The 21167-nt window shown below is 41.1% G+C and overlaps 1 protein-coding gene across 1 annotated transcript in view; it reads right to left on the bottom strand.

Moving 5' to 3' along the window:
* Positions 1 to 5218: 5218 nt before the first annotated feature.
* Positions 5219 to 21167, bottom strand: part of Hml (Hemolectin) — a 32383-nt gene continuing 16434 nt past the window's right edge. Inside the window, exons 42-68 of the mRNA XM_065491995.1 lie at positions 20813 to 21119; positions 20586 to 20760; positions 19952 to 20121; positions 19755 to 19901; positions 19558 to 19705; positions 17992 to 18474; positions 16591 to 16833; positions 16408 to 16535; positions 16234 to 16359; positions 15962 to 16176; positions 15284 to 15498; positions 14701 to 14886; positions 9058 to 9299; positions 8802 to 9003; positions 8637 to 8744; positions 8476 to 8585; positions 8119 to 8418; positions 7546 to 7660; positions 7257 to 7487; positions 6957 to 7202; positions 6787 to 6890; positions 6486 to 6695; positions 6318 to 6434; positions 6113 to 6265; positions 5922 to 6054; positions 5714 to 5863; positions 5219 to 5609 (exon numbers count right to left, since the gene is read on the bottom strand). Coding sequence (XP_065348067.1) covers positions 5377 to 5609; positions 5714 to 5863; positions 5922 to 6054; positions 6113 to 6265; positions 6318 to 6434; positions 6486 to 6695; positions 6787 to 6890; positions 6957 to 7202; positions 7257 to 7487; positions 7546 to 7660; positions 8119 to 8418; positions 8476 to 8585; positions 8637 to 8744; positions 8802 to 9003; positions 9058 to 9299; positions 14701 to 14886; positions 15284 to 15498; positions 15962 to 16176; positions 16234 to 16359; positions 16408 to 16535; positions 16591 to 16833; positions 17992 to 18474; positions 19558 to 19705; positions 19755 to 19901; positions 19952 to 20121; positions 20586 to 20760; positions 20813 to 21119 — 5197 coding nt within the window. The 3' untranslated portion in view covers positions 5219 to 5376. The remainder of the gene's footprint in view (positions 5610 to 5713; positions 5864 to 5921; positions 6055 to 6112; positions 6266 to 6317; positions 6435 to 6485; positions 6696 to 6786; positions 6891 to 6956; positions 7203 to 7256; positions 7488 to 7545; positions 7661 to 8118; positions 8419 to 8475; positions 8586 to 8636; positions 8745 to 8801; positions 9004 to 9057; positions 9300 to 14700; positions 14887 to 15283; positions 15499 to 15961; positions 16177 to 16233; positions 16360 to 16407; positions 16536 to 16590; positions 16834 to 17991; positions 18475 to 19557; positions 19706 to 19754; positions 19902 to 19951; positions 20122 to 20585; positions 20761 to 20812; positions 21120 to 21167) is intronic.

Raw genomic sequence — 21167 nt, 5'->3', positions numbered from 1 at the left:
ACGGCGCTGTCCCCGCTGTCCAAGTGGACCAAGAAAAACTGCACACTTGGTTTCTCAACGTCTGCGAGTACGAAATGGACCAAGAAATCTACGACGACGACCTGATTTGCTACTTTTGTGCCTGGCATGCCGAGTGAGTTTTTAAAAGGAATTCAGGAATTTCTTGAATTTAAGGAATTTTTCTAAAGGTTTCAATGGAAAGTCGACAAGATGGAGGACGATGATTTGGTTTGGTGGAATTTGGATTTTGACGATGCAGCGAAGGAGCTGCGGAAACATTACTTTGGTAAGTTAGAATTTTTTATATATTAATCTATCTGGGAAATATAATATTGAATTTGCCATAAATTATTTTAGAAGGAAGAGTTGAGCAGTGTTGGGTGTCATTAGAAAAGGTAGAACTGTCTGAAAGTGAAGAGGAAGAATTCCAAGAGGACTCAGACGAGGAAATGCAGTCCAACTTGTTTTCAGAAAAGAAAAAATGTTTCTACTGTGGTAAACTATATTCATACTCGCGCCATTTGTCGCAGCATGTAAAGAAAACACACAAAGAAGCTATCAGATGTGAAAACCATAATTGTGCCACATATTTTCACACAATCGAGGAAAGGAAGAACCACAACGAGGAGGTGCATGAAAAACCGAGAGAACAGAAATTAATCAAATGCGATTTTTGTAGCAGGGAATTCAAAGGAAGCGATTGTTATTGTCATCATGTCCGTAAGGTTCATCGTGAATATCCAGTCAAGTGCGCTTTTTATGGCTGCGTCTCGTTTTTCAAAACTGGTGTCGAAATGAGGGCCCACTTTGACTCTCTTCACGATGATACAAAAATGATTGATTGTGAATATTGCGAATACAAAACAAAAAAGAAATCCGATTTACAAAAACATGTTGCCAGAAAACACAGAACAGAAAAGCCATTCAAGTGTAACAAATGCAGTGAAATGTTCTCAACCAAGAGTAGTTTGGCAAATCATATTAGTTTCAAGCATGTATTCAAACGCTGCAAAATTTGTACATTAGATGTTTCTGTTGGTCATTTCACTAGACACATTAGAATTTTAAACTGTGCTCGCTGTAAAAAACAATTTCAGTGTTCAGGTTTGTTCCAATCGCACCTGAAAAAGTGCAGAGAAACTTTGTTCAAATGTGCCAAGTGTCCAAAGAGCTTTCAAATTCCTGCTTTGCTTGTCTACCACATGAAAAGAAAACATGGAAATCGCGAGTGGCATGGCTTGGAGCACAAATCTCTCGGATTCAAGTGCGAAGCTTGCAAAAGATTTTACAAAAGTGGGACACACTTGAAATGGCATTCTAGCAGGATGCACAACCAAGCCAACTTGAAATACTGTGCCCACTGCCCAAAGAGTTTCTCTTCCACTTTTAATTTGAAAAACCATCTCGCGGCGAAACACAGTTTGTTGGAGCTTGAATTTGAATGTGATATTTGCAAAAAAAGGTTTCTTTCCAAGTGGGTTCTTCGCAGTCATCTTTTGCAGACGCATTTCAAAATCAAAACAGAAGATAATTGTAAATTGTGTGGAAAATCAATGCTCAAGCATAACATTAGATGGCACTTGCTGCAAATTCATGGTATCGAATAAAATATTTCTTTCATTTGTCCCGCTTTCAACAATAAACAATAATCTCATTCATATTAGAATTTAAAAGTATGATTTTTCCATTTTATTCTCATCCTTTAATATATAAAGTTTGCGAAAAAAATGCTTCACGAGTTTCCATTATATGTGTGGTTATTTTTAACAATAAAACTCTGTTAATTTAAACTTTATAAAGATAAACAAATGGTGATCTAGTTGACCTTTTTATTTCACCTTTTTTACTTATTAAAAACAATTCACAAAAAGCGCAAATTTCGACAAAAATACAGAAGGGCAAAAAAAACAATTAAAAATATTAGGTACGCATTCTTAGTTTTCATATAAGGCAGGGACAATTTTATCAATATTTAACGTATATGATTCAATTTACGCACTTTTGAATGTCTCAAAAGTTTACACGTGCCTTTGGATTACTTTTCAAGGAATTTCCAGACTTTTATTCATTAAAAGAATTTCGAAATACATCCAAAATACTTTAAAATGACCGGTGATTACATTTGACCTTAAATTTATGGTTATTCAACAGGACTTGAGGAGAAGAATCAAATCATAAATTAATTTTATTAAATTGGACTACAACGAGTTGAGAATTGCTCTCTCAAAATTGAATTTATCAACAATTTTCTAATTCGATCAGTTGGCAACCCTATCTTTAGAGATCCGGTCTTTTCAGCATCGAGAGTTGCTCTGCTTCTTTTTATACACACAGCGCAGCCATTATGCATTTACTGGTCCGAGAGCAACGGCATGGGAAATCTCGCCGCCGCGACGCTGTTTAGCTGGAAATCGGATGGTGCTACAGGGGGACACGCGCGGTGCAATCCTAATCTTGGCTTTCCAGGAAATTTGCACTATTAGTGCGAGAGGAGATGCCGCGCAAGCGATATACCGGCCCCAACGGCTCGTGCATCAAAGCGGCAGCCAGAGGCACTGCCTTTTCCTCCCTTTCAACCCCTGAAACGGAAAACAAGCCAGTCGAAATAGTTTCGTTTGGTTCGAAACTCGCGCGCGCGGGATAAAAGAAGAGAAAGCAAAGTTTTTAATCTCCAGCTCTCGCTCTATTAGCCGCGCCGACATTTCTCATCTCAATCAAGTTGCATTTATTGAAAGGGAGAGCTGGTTAATGTTTTAACCTCTTGATGGGAAATTCCGTTATATTAAGCAAATATATTTCAGGAACTTTCTATTAATCTAAAATATGTCAGAGCGCTGCGACAATGCAAATAAAAACGTCAGAAAACAGTAGTCCAACAGCGGCGCCTAAAAACGCCCGCAGAACTTTAAAATATGCATTTTGCCTTGCATTGAGAGTGGAGCGCGTTACATAGTGCCTTTTACCTAATTATTAAACAAAACGCGCTCACCACTCCCTTTCAAGTAACGCCTTCCACGAATTAATTTAGCGTTAGCCTTGAGAATGCTTCTAAATATTCAGGAAAAAATTGAAGAGCAGGATAACGACCCACAAGAGAAATCAAGAAAATTACTTGAATATTTTTACCCCGAATATTTCTAATTCCTAGAATTTTTTTTTGTCTTCGTGCCTAAAAATTCAGAGTATTCCAAATAGCGTGGAGAAAAGTATTGAGTTTCCAACTGGTCCCTCCTTTCGCTCGTCATTCTTCGCAGCGTTTATCACGAGATAAGACGGAGAGTTGGAAGAGTCGCGCTGCTGCCTTGGCGATTGTCTATATTGAGAGCCAAAAGAATCGTCCTAATCAGGAGAGAAAGATCGATTGAAAAGCGCTGAACGTCCAAGAAGTAATGTAATTATGTAAGCAGGTGATTAATCTCTAAATTTCAAATGTAATCAAAATATCTTTAAACGATCAGCAAGCAGCGTGAAGGAATTTTCAGCGATTAGAATGCTATGCTAGGATTTTGATTAGTTTAATTAGGTAAGCGAATTATTAGATATTATAAATGAAGGTTTGATTTTAAAGAAATTTCCCAGGCTGGGGTGAAGATGGCCGACAACAAGAAAAAGGATAAGCCCAGAAGCGGTAAATGGGGAAAAAAGAAGTGGAAATGCTTATTCTGCAAAAAAGAGATGCAGAGAGACAGTATCTATTGGCATATGCGCACGATGCACAAAGAAGCCATAAAATGCCCCAAAAGGTGTACCATGTATTTTGTTGGAGAAAACAAAGAAGAAAAGAGAGATCAACACGTGAAGCAGGTCCATGAGTTTAAATGCCACTTTTGTGGTAAGATATTCACGCGAAAGAAAACAATAAAACAACACTTTGTGTACCAGCATTTGAAAGAGAAGAAGAACTTGCAATGTGATTTTTGTGAGAAGGAATTCGATACAGAGCCCAAGTTGAAGAATCATACACAAAAACGCCACACAACAAAACATTGCTCTAAATGCAACAAAAAAGTCAAATATGGAGATTGGCATAATCATGATCAGCAAAAAGAATGCAGTGGGTGCAAGGACTATTTTGATTGCTTGGGTTTGTATCAGCAGCACCTCGATTGTTACGGTAAACCAGTCAGTTGTCTCACATGTAAAAACATCCATCCTTTCCCAAATGTATACTTGTTGCAAATGCACATGCAAGGAAAGCACAAAATTCAATTCAGTGGAATTGAATTCAAAAACAAACATTACTTTTGCGTCTCTTGCTACATGTATCTTCCTAGTTTGGAAGAATTAAATGGCCACATGTACAAAATTCACAAAAGAAAGATTTCTGACCGTTCTCAAAGAACTGCAACAACATCGAACGCGGGAAATTGGACCGCCGAATAGCAACGTTACACACAACTTGATCGCGCTGAGAATTTCCGTTGCTGCCTGAATGATGATTTAAATTTTTGCTCTAGAATCCTTTGAACACTCTGACGTGGGAAAACACGTCTTTTTTGTGAAATTTGTGAAGTTTGAATTATTTCCGAAGAATTTCCGTTGTTGCCTGATTGATGATGGAAATTTTTGGCTCTATGTAGAAACCATGAACACTAACGTGGGAATACACGTATTTTTGTTAAGTTAGAATTATTAGATTTAAGGTTGCTTGATGCAAATGGAAAAAATCCATTTTATATTCCTTACGAAGTGTACATTTCCAGTGTTTTACGAGTGCAAAAAATAGTTTTAACAGCTTAGAGGACATAATCTTAGTGTATAGGAATAGTTTTAGAAGTTCTTGAATCAAATAGGAATTAAATGACCGAACATTTCTTGTAAAAAGCGAAAATCAATTTGACTTCTATAATTTTAGCAATAAACTCAACGATAGATAAAATATTTATTTCATTTCATTATGCCAGCACTTTTCTTCTCGTTAATCACAAATGCTTTGTTATAACATTCTTCAAAATCCACAATTTTAACTATAAAAATTAGGGCGGTGACAAAAAATAATTCCATTTATTTAGCAAAAATTAAGATTTAATCTGAATAAATATCATTGCAAGGAGTCGAAAATTGTAGGTGAAATTGTCATTATATAATTGCACCTGTTGACAGCTCTGAAAACCAACTAACAGTCCCAATCAAAATGCAGGCACTAGATAAAAAAAGCTAAATTTAAGAGGTTTATAGAGAGACCTGCTTCTGAGTAGGAAGAATAAAACTCCTGAGGTTTGAAAGCTCCAATTTTTTTATTATCATTATTTAATTCTCCAACTCGTAATCCAATAAGTTAAAAAGCGGTGATACGGCGGTGGAAGCGACTATCGAAACAAACAAAATTATTGCCGCTTCCACGCACCAGCTGGAAGTTAGTAAAGCGAAAGCGGTTTACTGTGCTGTAAGCTTCGGAGGCCAGAAGTTGGGGTTGGTCTTCTTTGTCTGGTGGCCGTCGCCGCCGCCGCCGCCGCCGCCGGCGGAGCACGCGCTGCACTCGCACTCGGACGGGAAGCGGACGCTCTTCTTGTACTTGTGGTCGTCCTCGCACGTGAGGCCCACCTCCACCACTTCGTACTCCAGCCCCTGGCAACACTTGCACTCTGACACCTGCGTCAGCGCGTCGTCTGTCGAGAAATAAAAATTTTAGACATCACATTTTCATTGAAAATTGAGGGCAGTTTCTTTAATAAATTGCACAAGCTCAGAGTGACCTTAAAATAATACTCACATGCATTGTATCTCGTCCTGGAGGGGCACGATCCGGCGCAAACCTTGAATCCCCTGATCGGCTCGGTGTTGAGGCACTTTCCGTGCGAGCCGTTGAACTCGGTGACCAACGCGATGGTCTCTTCTTCAGTCAGTTCCTCCGACGCGCAAGCTAAAAGGAATCGAAATTGAATTTTAATTAATAGCAAATATAAAAAGTACACTTTTACCATTATTGACAAGGGTTTGGTTTTGGGGTGGCACTTGGCAAAATTGGCAGCAGCCGTCGGCACTGGTCTTCACCTGCTCACTCGGACAGCCTTCGATGGACTGACACGTGACGCTGGACGCCGCAACTTGCAACTAAACACGAAATTGAAGGTAATATAGAACCCTAATTGGCGAAGGGTGAATGGCTCACCGAGTCTCCTGAGCGCTGGCATTCGAAGGTGGTGCATTTGTCTGCCGATTTCCACGTGTCTCCGCTTTCGTAGGCGGTGCCGTCCACTACGCACGCCACCTGCACGCATTTTCCGCAACATACGTCGTCCCCAGGTGCCAGATACTCGTAACCCTAAGTTTTTCGTAAATTAGGGTAAAAAATTTTCGTTTCCATTGAGACTCACGAAATCGCAGGTCCTGTTGCAAGCCAGGGTCGTCGTAGAGTGTAGCAGAACGCCATTTTCTGCTCTGCACTCGTGTACTTTGCAGGGCTCGCCAGGAATATTCCACTTTTCACCCTCCTAAGTAAGACGAATAAAATATTTTCATTAAAAACCATCTAGAAAATGAACCTTGTAAATATTTCCCGCGGCCTTGCAAGCGGTTCTCTTGATCTCAGGGCAGCATTGTCCGCGAATCAGCACCAGCGCCTCCTCGTAAATCGAATTGCGGTTGATGGACGGACACGTGGCCAAGTGGCACTCGACGATCGGAACGCCGCCTCCGCTCACAGCAACGCAGGAGCAGCGTCGGCAAGGTGACTCTTGCCAGGTCGTGCTCACCTGGATAAAGTTATTTTTAATATTTGAGGTTGAAAAAATGTTTTTTGAGCGTTATTGTGATTAACCGTCAACCAAAGAAGGTTTTTATTACCGCGTGTAGCTCCTTAGTCCTTTCGTCGACCGTCCTATTCCGTTCGCCTCCTTGATCAGCGGCGATGAAGTTCGGTTCAAAGATGCAGGCGTCCTTTGGTGGAACTGCAATTCATGCATCAATTAACGACAAAATAAATAAATTAATATCATTAATATGTATATATTTACCGCAAGTGTGCGCTGGACAGCACGTTCCCTCCGGCGCGGCTTGCACCTGGGTTTTGTAGTATTCCGGGCAAGTTTGGCGCGGACACGATTCCTGCTGGCAGACGTAGTCGTAGTGTGGACAGCAGCCGGACTCGTTCACCCGGCGCACCATGCCGATCGGAATCACCTGTGCTACAGGCTCTTCCACAAACATGAACTGCTGGCTGTTGTCGTCCAGTGGCGGACACTCTTCTCTCGGAATGCACTCTGGAATAATATTTTAATTAATTTATTTGGTATATTTTGAGAGGAAATACTGACCGCAAACGTAGATGGGACAGTTTGTCTCTTGGAGCAGGGTCTTCAGCACTTGGTTGAGCCCGCAGATCGGCTCTGTCTGATTGGGACACGCGACTTTGACGCAGCGTTGTTGGGGGCAGCAGTCGTTCTCCGTGCCTGCCACGATCTCCAGGTTGTGGCCCACGCTGCAGACGGTGGGCGCGGCGCACGTCTTCTCCACGCACTTCACCTTCGGAGCTGAATTTTCCGGCGCTGAAAATTACGGAATTAAAATTTTAATATGATTGCGAGACATGATATGAATGCAAACCATCGCAGGTGCAAACGGTGCAGTTGTCCTGGTGCCAGGTCTGCCCGACGTAGTGGCCTTCAGAGTCGCACGTGCGGCAGTGAGCCTCAGGGACGCACCTTCCACCTTGCAAAACCTGACCAAAAATGAAGAGTGAGAATAAATTCGTTTGTGCCTTTAAAAGACCGTATTTGACGAAGATTCTGAGTTCACCAATCGATTCCTGAGGGTCGAATTAGTTAAAAATGATGTTTTTTCCGTTAAAACAGTGCAGCGCGACGTAAGAACGTTTTTCCCGCCAAAACATTTTAAACGTATTTGTGAGGACTGCGCATGCGTGAGAGCTGGCTGGATGTGACAAAGAAGTCATTCGTCCAGGCGGTCTCTCTGCAAGTGCTCAAAACAGCTCTCACGCATGCGCACTTCTCGCAATTACCTTTCATATCGTTTTGGCGGGAAAAATGGTTCGCACGTTGCGCTGCACTTTTTCATCGGGAAAAATATCCATTTTACCTAATTCGACCCTCAGGAATCGATTGGTGAGCTCAGAATCTTCGTCAAAGACAGTCTTTCAGCTAAAATTCCAAATCCTACCTGTCCCTTGGGGCAGAAGCAGCCCTCGGTGGGCTCGACGGGGCAGACGCGGCTGTTATTGTTGTTGATCGTGTCGCACGTGGGCTGGCAGCCGGGGCCGCACGGCCGGTACTCGAAGGTCTCGGTGCAGCCGTAGGGGCAGAGCGTCTGCGAGCGCCAGTCGAGACAAACGCCTTGCTGCTGGCACTCGCGCGCGTACGCCTCCACGTCGCGACACGCCGACCGCTGCCTCTGCTTGCTGTGACACACGTCGTACTGGCACGCCTGCACGTACGACCGCGGGTCCACCAATTGGTGACACTAATTAACAAATAATTTGTAAATTGAAGAAATTAAATATAAAAAAATTAAAAACACCTTTCCGAACTTCTCCTCGTCCATGATCGCAAGGCAAGGGTCCTCGTCAGGTGGCAAGGGCTTGCACTCCGGCACCTTCTTTACCTCGCAGTTGTCTTCAAACAAAATTCCTGTAAATGCAGAATTTAATTAATAAATTCCTATTAGAGCAGAAAACTCACCTTTAGGCAAGTCCTTCACCAGCCAACTAAACCCGAATTCATCCGTGTCTCCAGAAATGACGCCGTCCCTGCGTTTCAGGTCGTCCGCAGGGTCCTTGTTGCAATTTCCTATGCACAAAGGTTGAGTTGCAACATTTTTTAAAATTAAATTTTAAAATTTGGTACCACAGAGGCCTTCGGTCTTGTTGCCGAAGGTGTGGGAGGGCAGGCGGATGACGTACGCGTGGTTGAAGTACAGGTAAATGACCTCGACCTCGAGATTGGTCAAATGCACCGTCACCTGCTTCTTAGGAATGGCTTCGATGGTCACCCAACTCGCGAGCAGCGGGAACTTTACCACCGGCTCACCGTCCAACGTCGTCAAAATCTAACGAATTAAATAAAAATAATGATTAAATTTAAATTTATTAAAATAAGAAACCTTTTTGTGTCCTTCCAAGCGTCGAACGCTGACGACGTGTCCCTGGTAGAGGATGGTGACGCCTTCGGTGCACGTGGTGCCGGGCTCGTCGACGCACTCGACGTTGGTGACCAACACCTGAAACTGGTGCTCGCCGCTGCTGCTCACGTCGCGCGACGCCACGTACGAGCAGTTGCCGTTGAATGTGTAATTCACGCGGTCGAACGTCAAATACTGCGGGTCGCCGAAGCCGTTGCACACACCTAAGGACAAAAGTTTTTTATTTTTATTTGTTTCATATCATTTTAAAGATTATCAGAAGATTTTTATTCCGAAGCTACGTAAAATCGATAATCGAAGGAAAAAGATTTTCTTCTGCAAAAAATTGACTTGATTGTGGAAAGGGGAAAATGCTCTGCGCTTGAAATTGTTTATTTTGATGTGAAGAAAACACAAATCGACGCAGAAATGACAAGAATTATTATTAAAAATAAAAAAAGGATGGCGCCTTTTTTCTGGGTGGCTATTTCAAAGAATAACAGTGAAAATATTCGATTTTACGATCTGTTTTAGCACAATTTTCTTTCCATGTATTTATAAAATGCCAAAAAAATCATTTCAAATCTGAAAATTACTCTATATAACAGCAATAAAAGCCAAAATTATGAAATTTTATCGAATATGTGCACCATTTAATAGAAAAAATAATTAAATCATCAGAAAAACTACTAGATCTAATTTACGAGAATTTTTTCAGTGACGACTTGGTTGAAAAATCATTAAAAGACATTAAAAAATAATAGTTAGGTTGTGATAAAAACATTATTAAAGAAAAATATATCAGGATAATCATGGTAAATTCATAACAATAAATAAAAAACAAATTAGATGGCCATTACAGAATTTTTAAACCGATCGCTTTCAGGAAAAATATTATTTCATGCCTCATAATTTTATTTCCCTTTCATTTGAAGAAAGAAAGTGCACCAGAAATATATCTCCTGAATTCCATCGCCTCCAGAAAGACTACATACTCCTAGAAAATGGTGATTATTTAACAATTTCATTCTAAATTAATTTATGTGTTATTATAATTTTGTTTCTATATTAAAATTTTCTAGTCAGCCATCCAGGTGTTCGTCAAGATTTCCCTTCCAACTGGTCACGAGCCCCTTATTACATGCGGCCGGAGGTCCTCTTTCTCGAAAAACTTCCAGGACGGTCACGAAAAACTCCCAAAGAGAAGTGACAACCGTAAGAAGATAAATCGGATGCATCGTAAATGTTGCAAAATGTGGAGAAGTGACTCGGAAAGAATTTTCGGAAGGCGCAGACACAATTATTATTGCGGAGGTTTGTGTCGAAGACACCGCAGAGCTTGCAGAAAAAAGGAAATCGTAGAAAAAGTTGAGGGAAAACATGATGCTGTAAAGGCCGAGATACTCTCTCGCATTTTCAGACGCCGCTGTCATTTTAAAAAGGATTGAACAACTGATCCAAATTCATCGAGCACTATATCTTTGAAATCAATCGTGTTTTTAGATTTAATAAAAAAATGCTAAAATGATCAAATTGTATTCATCAGAATTTTCTTTGCTCTTTGAAAAGGCTCAAAAGCATTGAAAAGAAACTAAACCCCCAAATTTACATCTAATTATCAAATGTAATTCAATTTTTGTTTATTTCTCCATTGGGAACAAATAATTGTCTAATTTCAGAAAAAACTTTTTTTAAATAATATAATTTTTTAAAACAATTAATAGTTATATAACATATTTTTAGTTATAAAAACTAAGTAATTAATAAATATCATCATTAAAATATTGTTTAAAAAAATTGAAATATTTGTGCAAATTTATCAGGATATACAAAGCTTTTAAAGGAATTTAACCATACATTTTCAGGGAAGAAGCCCTCGAAGAATATAATTAAAATCTCCATTTTTGTCCATTTTAACGACGCCTGGCGGGCTCTGTATTGATTCGATTTGCAAGATCTACACACTGTTCAAAAGACCACGTAAAGAGCTTTTAGAATAAGTGCAATTTGACCCTTTGGAAGTCATCAGGTCGCTCAGGGTACGCCCTGATTTTTCCCAAAATTACACTAAGATTAATTTTTTTCTCATTTTTATTTTATTATTGCGAGGATGGAAAAAATATTTTTCACCCAAAAGAAAAATCCTGATTGTTTCTCCCCTTGTCTAAGTTATATTTTCCCATTCAAAGCTTGGCAAGAAAATGTTTTGAGCACTGCAGAAGTTGACTTGTTATTTTTGTCGTAAAAGTTGTAAGAATAAATACACTGTGTTTTAATTCATTTTATCACGTTCGTCAAAGTGAGAAGTATCCAAAAATATGAATGATAAATAAATCTAATTTATGATTCAAAAAAATGATTATACAGAAAGTTTCCAAAATTTTCCACGTATTAATTTTGCATCATCATAAGAAAAAATATCCAGCAAAAAAATTGAAGAGCAGGGTTATGGAATTTTCCACCCATTTATTAAAAATTGTATATTTTATTCTCTGGCCTTTTCGTTTGTCATAAATACACGAGAGAAACCAAGAAAATTACTTGAATATTTATAATTCCTAGAACTATTTCTGTCTTCTGCCCTACAAAATTTTGAGTATTCCAAAGATTTCCGAATAGCTCTAAGTTTCGAACTGGTCCCCTTCTTTCACTCGTCATTCTTCGCAGCGTTTGTCACGAGATAAGTTGGAAATTTGGAAGAGTCGCGCTGCTGCCTTGGCGATTGTCTCTATTGAGAGCCTCTATTAATTAATTCGTTCTGATCAGGAGAAAAGAAACGAATTAAAGACACTGAGCGTCCAAAAGGTTTAATTAAGGTAAGCAGGTGAATAATCTAAAGATGAATTTGATCAAAATATTTTTAAACGATCAGCATAAGCAGCGCGAAGGAATATTAGGCAATTTATGATTGCTATAGCTATATAGGATATTGATGAATCTTATTTGGTAAGCAAATAATTCATTGTTTGAAACGAAATCTTATTTCAAGGCTGGAGGGGATCTGCAGTGAAGAAGATGAGCAGCAAGAAATGGACGAGGCTCATTCGCCTCAGGTGGAGCCGTTGCGGAAAAATGACGAGGTCATGCTCAGTCTGCAAAGCAGAGATTAGCAACGACAATTTCCTTTGGCACATGCGCACGATGCACAAAGGATGCATAAAATGTCTCAGGTGTACGATGAAATTTTACGGTTCTGACAGAGAAGAAAAGATAGAACGACACATGAAGGAGGTTCACGAGACACCTGATGATTATCGTCCCGATCCTGACTTCGTATCTTTTTGCAAATACAAGGAATGCCACACGTACTTCATTTCTCAAGCTGCCTTGAAGCGACACTTGGCATTCCAACACGACAAGTATGAATGTCCCTGTTGTGGAAAGAGAATTAATCGGAACCGTATGAAAAAACACGAGTTCGATCGCATTTTCGGATGGAACAACTCGGAATGTGATGCTTGTTGGAAGAAGTATCGAAATGGACCTCACCACACGATAAAAAGGTGCAGAAGATGCCCATTGGACGTCTATTCAGGAGAAATGCTTGCTCACCGTACACGGAAATATTGCAAGCGCTGCCACGACTCTTTTCCATGCTATGGATTTTATAAGCTGCACCTGAATGACGTTTGCGATCCAGTGCGTTGTCTCCAATGCAACCACATGGATCCTTTCAAAAATGTTGACGACTTCGAAAAACACATGGACGAAGAGCACGATATTCAATTTAGCGGAATCGAATTCAAAAACAAATATTGGTATTGCATCCCTTGCTGTGAGTATTTTCCTAGCGAGGAGAGTGTAAGTGACCACTTATTGGAAGAACCGCATGGAAGAATTACGAGTTCCGACACTTCTCCAGCAAGAGTTGAATCTTATTCGGGGACTTGGGCCATCTACAGCCACGTTACATCATTTGATCGTCCTGGAATTAATGTGAATATTTGCCTGGACGATGATGATGAATGAAATTTTAGATTTGGAAGCGCAATGAACACTCTGACGTGGGAAACACGTCTTTTCTGTACAATTTAGGTTTAACGACTTTGCTTGATGTAAATATTTTATGGATGATGATGATGACGATGTGTGAAATTCCAGTCTTTTACTGGAGTTTCTAAAAACTTGGACGTTATAAATCGCAATGTACAGGAATCATTGAGTAGGAAACGAGCATACATTTCTTGTAAATTGACATGTCATTTTAGCAATAAACTCAATGAATTCACATTTATTTGATTTTTTTTGCCTCAAGCCTCAAAAGGTGACGATATCCCATCTTCTCGTAAATATTTACATAAACAAATGCTTCAAAATCCATAATTTATCTGAAATTGCATTGCAATTAAGCCGCCGAGAATTGTAAATTCTATAGCCGAAAACGAACATTCCCAAAAGCACAATTAATTTCTTTGAATTCGAATGATAGATAATTTCTCCGTAAAATAATTTAACAAACTGATTAGGTCCTAAGGATCATATACAGTTGAAATTCTTCATAGGTAGCGCTGTAAATTTTCGAGAAAATCGGGTTCTTAAGTAAGCGCATTATTTTAAACGGAGAATTTTCTCAAAGGAATTTAGCAATCACGATTTTCACTTAATTTCCGCATTTCCTCAAAGAAAAACTCTCACTATCAGTTAGATCTCGATCAGAGGATTCAAAATCATGTGAGAAAACATGGCCATTGACCAAGCGCTGGAAATTGCGGAGGAAACTGGCAAAAACTATCTGATTGGTCAACATAGGGGGCGTGGCACGCAATGTCCTGCTCTCGCTTCGTTACACAATACAAGGCGAAAGAATTTCACTTAATTCACCAGTTTCATAAACCCTTAACTAAGTGTTCGAAGCCGCCAACCGATGGCGCCACCGTAGACTTTAGATTTTAAGGCACTTCCGCTGCGATTTCAGACTCAATCTAGCTACTGTGCATTCTTCAATTAATTTGCTTTTTTTCGACGTGCTGAAAACCAAAATCGGTTCAGCCAATCGCCGTAGAATCGTGAAAAACTTTTTTTTGAAATAAAAAAATCTTTTCCAACGTTTCTACGGCGAATGGCTGAACCGATTTTGGTTTTCAGCACGTCAAAAAATAAAGAAATTAATTAAAAAAAGCCAAATAGCTAGATTGAGTCTGAAATCGCAGCGGAAATGCCTTAAAACCGCTTAAAACAAAATTTTTAAGAAAGTCTGTGGTTGCGCCATCTGTTGGCGGCTTTAATAACTAAGGGTTTATGCAACTGGTCAATGGAAAAAAATGGAAATTTAATCAGCTTTCTAAATATCTGCAGTTTTTGACGCTAGTATCAACTGGTGAATTTTAGCTAGGCAAAAAACACAGACTCCTTTCGAAAATCTGCAATTTTTGAAAAAAAAATAAAAAATAACTTTCAAGACTCAAAAGAGTCATTTTTTAACCTCTCACTATTAAATATGCATAATGATTATCATCCCGGAAGCAATTAATTTGCTTTTTGGCCAAAAAAGAGAGCGCAACCGCGATAGAATAAATGAAAAAAATTGGTCGTTTCGGGATCAATATCATTTTTTTTTTAAATAAAAAAAAATCCCTATCATTTCACTTTAAATGAAATATATAAATGAGAGTTGTTTGTACTCACAGTCCTTGCACTGGCTGGGCTTGACGCAGGCGTCGGCCTTGCGGACGAGCCCGTCGGGACAGAAGCAGCCCGAGTTGCAACCGGCGTTGTGGTTCTGCACCTGCGGACACTGCATGTTGGCGCAGCTGGGCTCGCACCTGCGCTCGTAGCACTCGTGGTAGATCAGCCCCGGCGGACACTCGGCCGCTGACACCACACAAATAATGCGATTATCATTATTAGCCTTGCTTTCCGCCGACGAAGCGAAAAGAAAAAAGCGCTCACCCGATCGAAACAATAAAAATGCTTTAACTTGAACAAACACAACCCTCACCGACATAATCGATGCAAATAAATAAGAAAAAAAAACTAGGAAATCTCATTGATTGAGCTATAAAATTACAAGCATTTTTAAATTTAATATATTTCCTATTTTTAGAGGCAAAAAAAGAAAATGAACGATTAATTTTGAGAACTTTTCAATCAGTGTTTTTTTTTAAATAATTTCGGTGCTGGAGAAATACATATTTTCATAAATAAACAAAATTGTGGATTTGTTTCGATCAGTTTGCAGTTTAATTTAAAATAGAAATGATTAACTTACCACAGCCGAGTTGTATTCTCCAGTTAGAAATGTCGAGGTCGTGCGGCTTCAGCGCGCGACACTGGCCGACGTAATGCTCGGCGGCCTTGCACAGACAGGCCTGCTCGCTGCTTTGGCCGTCCTCGAGGCACTCGCACGTCTTCTCGGTGCACACGGTCAAGAAGCGGCTCCAATCGACCACCGCGCCGCAATCCGCCAGCGACGCAGCCTTCTCCCTGCGCCCGGTCAAGGTTCAAAATGTAAATAATAAAGCTCTTGCTATTGATTTTATTTCATTCTATTGAATTCATTCATTTAAAGATAAAATAAAACTATATTTTTTGTACTTTACAATCGATTCCTTTGCTCTGGCGCGCAAAACGCTTGAATTTTGTTGTTCGCTACTGCGCATGCGTCCCCCTCTGACGTCACAGCTCATCTCTCAGCTGCCAATGCCAAGCACGAAGCATGGCTGTGACGTTAGAGGGGCGACGCTTGCGCATTAGCGACCAAAATATTCAAACATTGCGCGCCAAAGCAACGTGCGTTTTACAACTCGCACGTCAAAAAACATTTTTAAACCCGAAAAGTAATATTTCCAACCTATTTCGACCCTCAGGAATCGATTGGAAGATACAAAATGTGGTTTTAGTGGGTCTTTAATAGTTTAAATAATAATTAAATGTATAATTAACTCACTTGATCTTCATGCAGGTCTTGATGGCCTTCTCCTGTCGGTTTCTGGGGCACGTGTGCTCGACGCATTCCACCTGCGACCCCTCCACGCTCCAGCTCTCGACGAATTCCAGGGTGCTCTTGGCCAGTTTTCCGTCTGGCTTGGTTTTGTCGTCAAACGCATTTCCACTGAGGTGGCCGCACAGCCCGTCCACTCGCCCCTTAAGTTTGTGCGGAACCTTTGGAGAGTTTTTAATTTATTAAATTAAACTAAGGATAATTTTTTAGGGTTTTACTGTGATTTGGGCGGAGCCCTGGTCGTCCATCACGACGAGGAATCCAAAGTGGTTCGACTCAAAGTACAATTTATCTCCGAGACGTGAGATTTCGAACTCTCGGTAACGGGCGGCGATGGTTTGGGCCTGAAAATTGATATTCAATAATTATCTTTTCATTGGATTGTAATTTACCTGCTCAATGTTGAATTTATGTCCGTTGAACTCGACGCTGAAGTCGGGATTTAGAGTGATCAGATAGTTCGCTTGTTTTACGGTGAAAAAGTTGCTGCATTTTGACGGATTGCTGCAGTTTTTGGTCACTATAAATTTTTTAACTTAAATAAAACGAGAAATTTCAGAATTATTATATTTTACCAGTGACTCTCCACTCGCCCTTCTCGGTGGCAAGGATGTGGTCGCAGACCTCGGCCTGCAGGGTGCTGTTGTCGAACGTGACGATGATCTTGCCCTCGAGCGAGCAGGCGTAGTCGTTAGGCGGCGGCAGGCACTCGTAAATCGGGCAGCGAAGGATGCGCTTCGTTCCCTTCACCCCGGTCGCCTCGGTCGTCTTTTTAACCAACTCGCCCTCGCACTCGGGTGCAGGTGGACACGTCGGCGCTGCAGGAAAAAAAATACTCATTTATATTTTATCCTGTGTGTTTTCAATTGATGACTGATTTTATTTTTCTTTTAGGCAAAATTCTACTTTGGAACCTTCAGTACAAGGCGCAACCTGAGGAAGGTCGATGACAGGAAAGGGTAAAAATTCATCGCTGAGTATGGCAAAATGTGCTTGAAATTACTGAAAAATTATAAAAATCTGCCCTGGAAGCGGATCTCAGGTCGCGGGTACCCTGAAAAAGGTCGTTAGGGTACTTCAGGTTAAAGCCCCGTCCAAGACCTGTCAGATGAGGGGTCGTGGTCGACGATCGGATGAACAGCCGAATTTTAAGAAAAATAAAACCATTTTCGGCCATGAGCTTGTCGCATTAGTCGAAAAAACCGGAAAAAATCATTTTAATTTTCCTATGGGCGCGAAATATTTGGAAATCCGTTTCCAGACTGGCGATAGTTCTGCGCGTGTGATGAAACCGATAGGAACACATTATGGGCCCTGGTTTTGATAAAAATGGTGAATTTTCGATTTCCCACGTTATTCTAAGGGAGTAAGTTAAAAAATCCAATTTTTAAGAGTTTAAAATCTATTTTCTCCTGAAATTTCGATCAGATCGGCTTGTTTTTGGTCTTAAAATGATCCCAGATACACTGCGCGTTGCTCTCTGGAACTATTTTTAAAATTTTTGACCTTGATCTGAGATTAGGCCGCCGGAAGCCGGAAGGTGACAAAATAAAACCAAAAATTTCCACTTCTGTAAAAACTAAACTAAAAGATCAATTTTGATCAAACTTTCACCAAATTTTCTCCTTGTAATACCTAGCTCAGATGACTGGGATTAATCTGCGTCACGGTGAAAAAAATTCTTGATTATTATTTTTTAAATATTCCGGAAAAAATTCATAAAAATTCGAAAAATGGTTTGATTTTGAATAACTACACACAGACGGATGCGCTCTGCCTAGGGGCATCGATTGGTACTAAAATCAGCGCCGTCCGGCCCATAGGGCCCCGCCTGGGCCCCGAAAACCACAATTATCAAGTGTCACAAATCGCGTTTTTTCGAAATTAAAAATTATTTTTCAATGGAAATGATTAAATTCACTGGTTTAAATCTAAAATCAATATTTTCCATATTAAAAATTAAATTATTGACTCACGCAGTGTGGTAGCGATCGTGGTGGCAACAGTGGTTTGCGTGCAGTTCTTCTCGTCATCGGTGCAGTGGTCGACGCCGTCGCACCACTGCTCTCTGGGCACGCAGGCGCCGCTCGAGGGGCAGAGGAGCTCGCCCTGGGGGCACGGCTGGCAGACGCAGACGCAGTTGGGCGTGAGGATGCTGCGGAGGCCGTCGGCGCACTTGGCGCACACCATCGGCTGGCACTGCGTGGCGCCGCCCAGCGCGCACCGGCACTCGAGGCAGCCTTCCATCTCGAAACGCGACCCCACCGGGTACTCGATGTGGCCCACGAAGCATGAGCAGTCGACCGCCTCCACGCACGACTCGCCGCCCCACAAGAGGCCTCCTTCGCACGCCGAGCAGCCCGACAGCCGCTCCTGCGGCAGGTTCGGACACGGATTGCACTCGGCGAAACGCGACGTCACCTCCGGAGCCGTCGTTGTCGGCTCGTACGCCTCCGTCACTACAAATTCAGAGTAATTTGGATTTGTTTGTGGATTTTTCTTAATAAATAAATGTGTAAAACAACAATTTCGTACGAAAAAACTAACAAATTAAATTTTAAAGTCATGAAATTAATGTAAAAACAATAATTAACTTCAAAAATTTATTTTGAACCTCTTTCAAAGCTCCGAAATTCGAAATTTACTCTATATTAATACGCATATTCCTTTGTATTATATTTATTTAATTGATTTTTTAGGCAAGGAAGAAAAATCGTCACTAAGTATCGCAAAATGTGTACGAAAATAGCATTAAAAACAGTTTAAGAGCGGATCTCAGGTCGGGTTACCCTGAAAAAGGTCGGTAGGGTATCCCAAGTAAAAGTCCAATCAAACACCTGTCCGATGAGGGGTCATGGTCAACAAATGGATAAACGGCTATATTTAAAAAATAATTTTTGTAAATTTCAACTTTTTTGAAAAATCGGCCGAAGAAAATTCGTTTAAATTCGAAAAATGATCCGATTTTGAAAAACCAAACACGGGCAGACGTCCCCCACCGAGAGGAATCGATTGGTGAAGGAATGGGAACCGTCCGGCCCATAGGGGCCCACCTAGGCCCCGAAAACTAAAATTTTAAATGTCACAAATCACGTCGTTTGTACTTCAAAAATTAATAACTCTGCTGGTATGGGTTTTACTGTCAAAAACTAAAGTTTTTCATACTCTTTGTAAGATTCTCCGTATTTTATGACCTTTTGCCGCCCCCGCACACCTCCACCGACGCCTCAAAAATCTTTTGTATTTTTTTAGTTATTTTATTTAATTTACCTATGGGCCAGATTCACTTTCTGACTAAAAATCACGGCTTTCCGCGATGAAACGCATCAATTCCTCGGGTTTGGCGCCAAAATTCGCAACTTTGCCATTTTTTACATGGGGGAAAATATTTAAAAAAAAAATCAAATTTAGCTAGATTTTTAAGAAAACTGATTAAAATACGTTGCAATAAAAATCCTGCTAGCTTTGTTTAGTTGAAAATAATTTTTTAAGGCTGAACCGCATATATATTTTGTGTTTGGCATGGTTAAAAAATTACTTACTGTAGGGTTGGAAGCAGCCGAAGAGTTCGATCCGCATGCTAATGCCGCCGTTCCATTTGATCGGAATGACTTTGACAAAACGAGCGTAAATTTTGCGACCGAAGTAGTTCTTGATGCTGTTTGTCGCGTCCACATTGGCCAAAAACACCTAGAAAACACAAGAAAAATTAAATATTAAGTAACAAAATATCATTTACCTTCTCCTCGTCCTGTTCGTTGAGAATTTGGTTCCAGTTGTGCGAATTCTGGCTGTACTGCACAACGAATGTGGTTACCCACGTGCGAGATTTGGCGTCGCCTTCGGTAGCGATTCCCGTCAGCTCGCGTGGCTCTCCCAAATCAAACTAAAAATAAATTAAATATTATCTGTATTAAAAAAAATGTATATTCTCACTATGATCCACTCGTCGTGGAGGTTGCGGTTTGCCCTCCAGGCCGCAGGTCCGCCGAGTCTGGCCAGGTGCGCGCCGTACTTGCTCGAGTCACCTTTGAGGACGGAAGACGCCGACACTCGCCCGTTCGACAGCCGACCGTCAGCCACGCCCATCGGCTCGTCACATTCAACTGAAAATTGTTTTTAAAATAAGCTTGGAGCCTGAAAAAACGGAAAAAACCGCCTGCAGATTTTCAAGTTAGGCATTTTGCTCGACATGCGTACCACGAGCGTTGCCTAACCAACAGCCCGGCGGGCCAGATTCGTGCGACGCGCAAATATGGCGTCCAATGGAGTATGGCGCGAAAAAACGGTCACGTGAAAATGAGCGAAAATAAGCAAGTTTTCGTCAATTTGCATTTCTTGTACTAATTGTGTCTTTTGGATCGTAAAAACAAACTCTTGACACTCGTACGGCAATCCAAAGAGAGCTTTTATTCCCACATTCACACGCCATCTTGGATCTGCGCAGTAGGACCAATTTTATCGCGCATCTGGCCCCCGCTGATATAAAAAAAGGAAATCTGCATTTTTTTGCGACATTGTTAAAAAGTGCATCCTTTGGATATCCTGAATAACATTTGGATGTGCTCACGAAAGGCGGTGGTGTCGCTGGGTTCGGTGACCATTTCCGCACAGCCGATGAGTTCCAGTTTGAGGGCAACTCCGTTTTGCCAGGTGACAGGGTTGATGCGCACGTAGCGAGCCTCGAACGGTATCGGCAGAATCTGCTTCTCCTCCGACGTGGCGTCCGCTGGACCACGGAAAACCTGAAATTCAATTTTTGTCAAGATTGAAAATGAAAATTTGGAAAATTGATACCTTTGGCACTCCGTACTCGTCGGTGGCAGGGGAGAAATTGGCTCCGTCAAGGCTGTAAGTGACTCTGTAACTGGTGACGAACTGCTGGGTTGGCTCGTTGCCCTGCAGAATCACGCCGTACACGGGCTCAGGGCGGCCGAGGTCCACCTGAAGGTACTGCTCGCTGTTGTCCTCGTCCGCGATCCAAGCATCCTTGCCTTCTGGAGAAATTCTCGCCTTATCGGCTCTGTACTGCCGGTTCAAGATCGAGCTGGCGGAAAACGCCGAGTCCTTCAAAGGAGTTCCTCCTTGGATCAGATTCTTGTACCTGAAAATATGATTTTAATTAAAATAATGACATTTTAGAGTTTATAAC

The sequence above is a fragment of the Cloeon dipterum genome, chromosome 4 (assembly GCF_949628265.1).
Source record: "Cloeon dipterum chromosome 4, ieCloDipt1.1, whole genome shotgun sequence".
In the NCBI taxonomy this organism is placed as follows: domain Eukaryota; kingdom Metazoa; phylum Arthropoda; class Insecta; order Ephemeroptera; family Baetidae; genus Cloeon; species Cloeon dipterum.
This window is presented reverse-complemented; position numbering and strand designations above follow the sequence as displayed.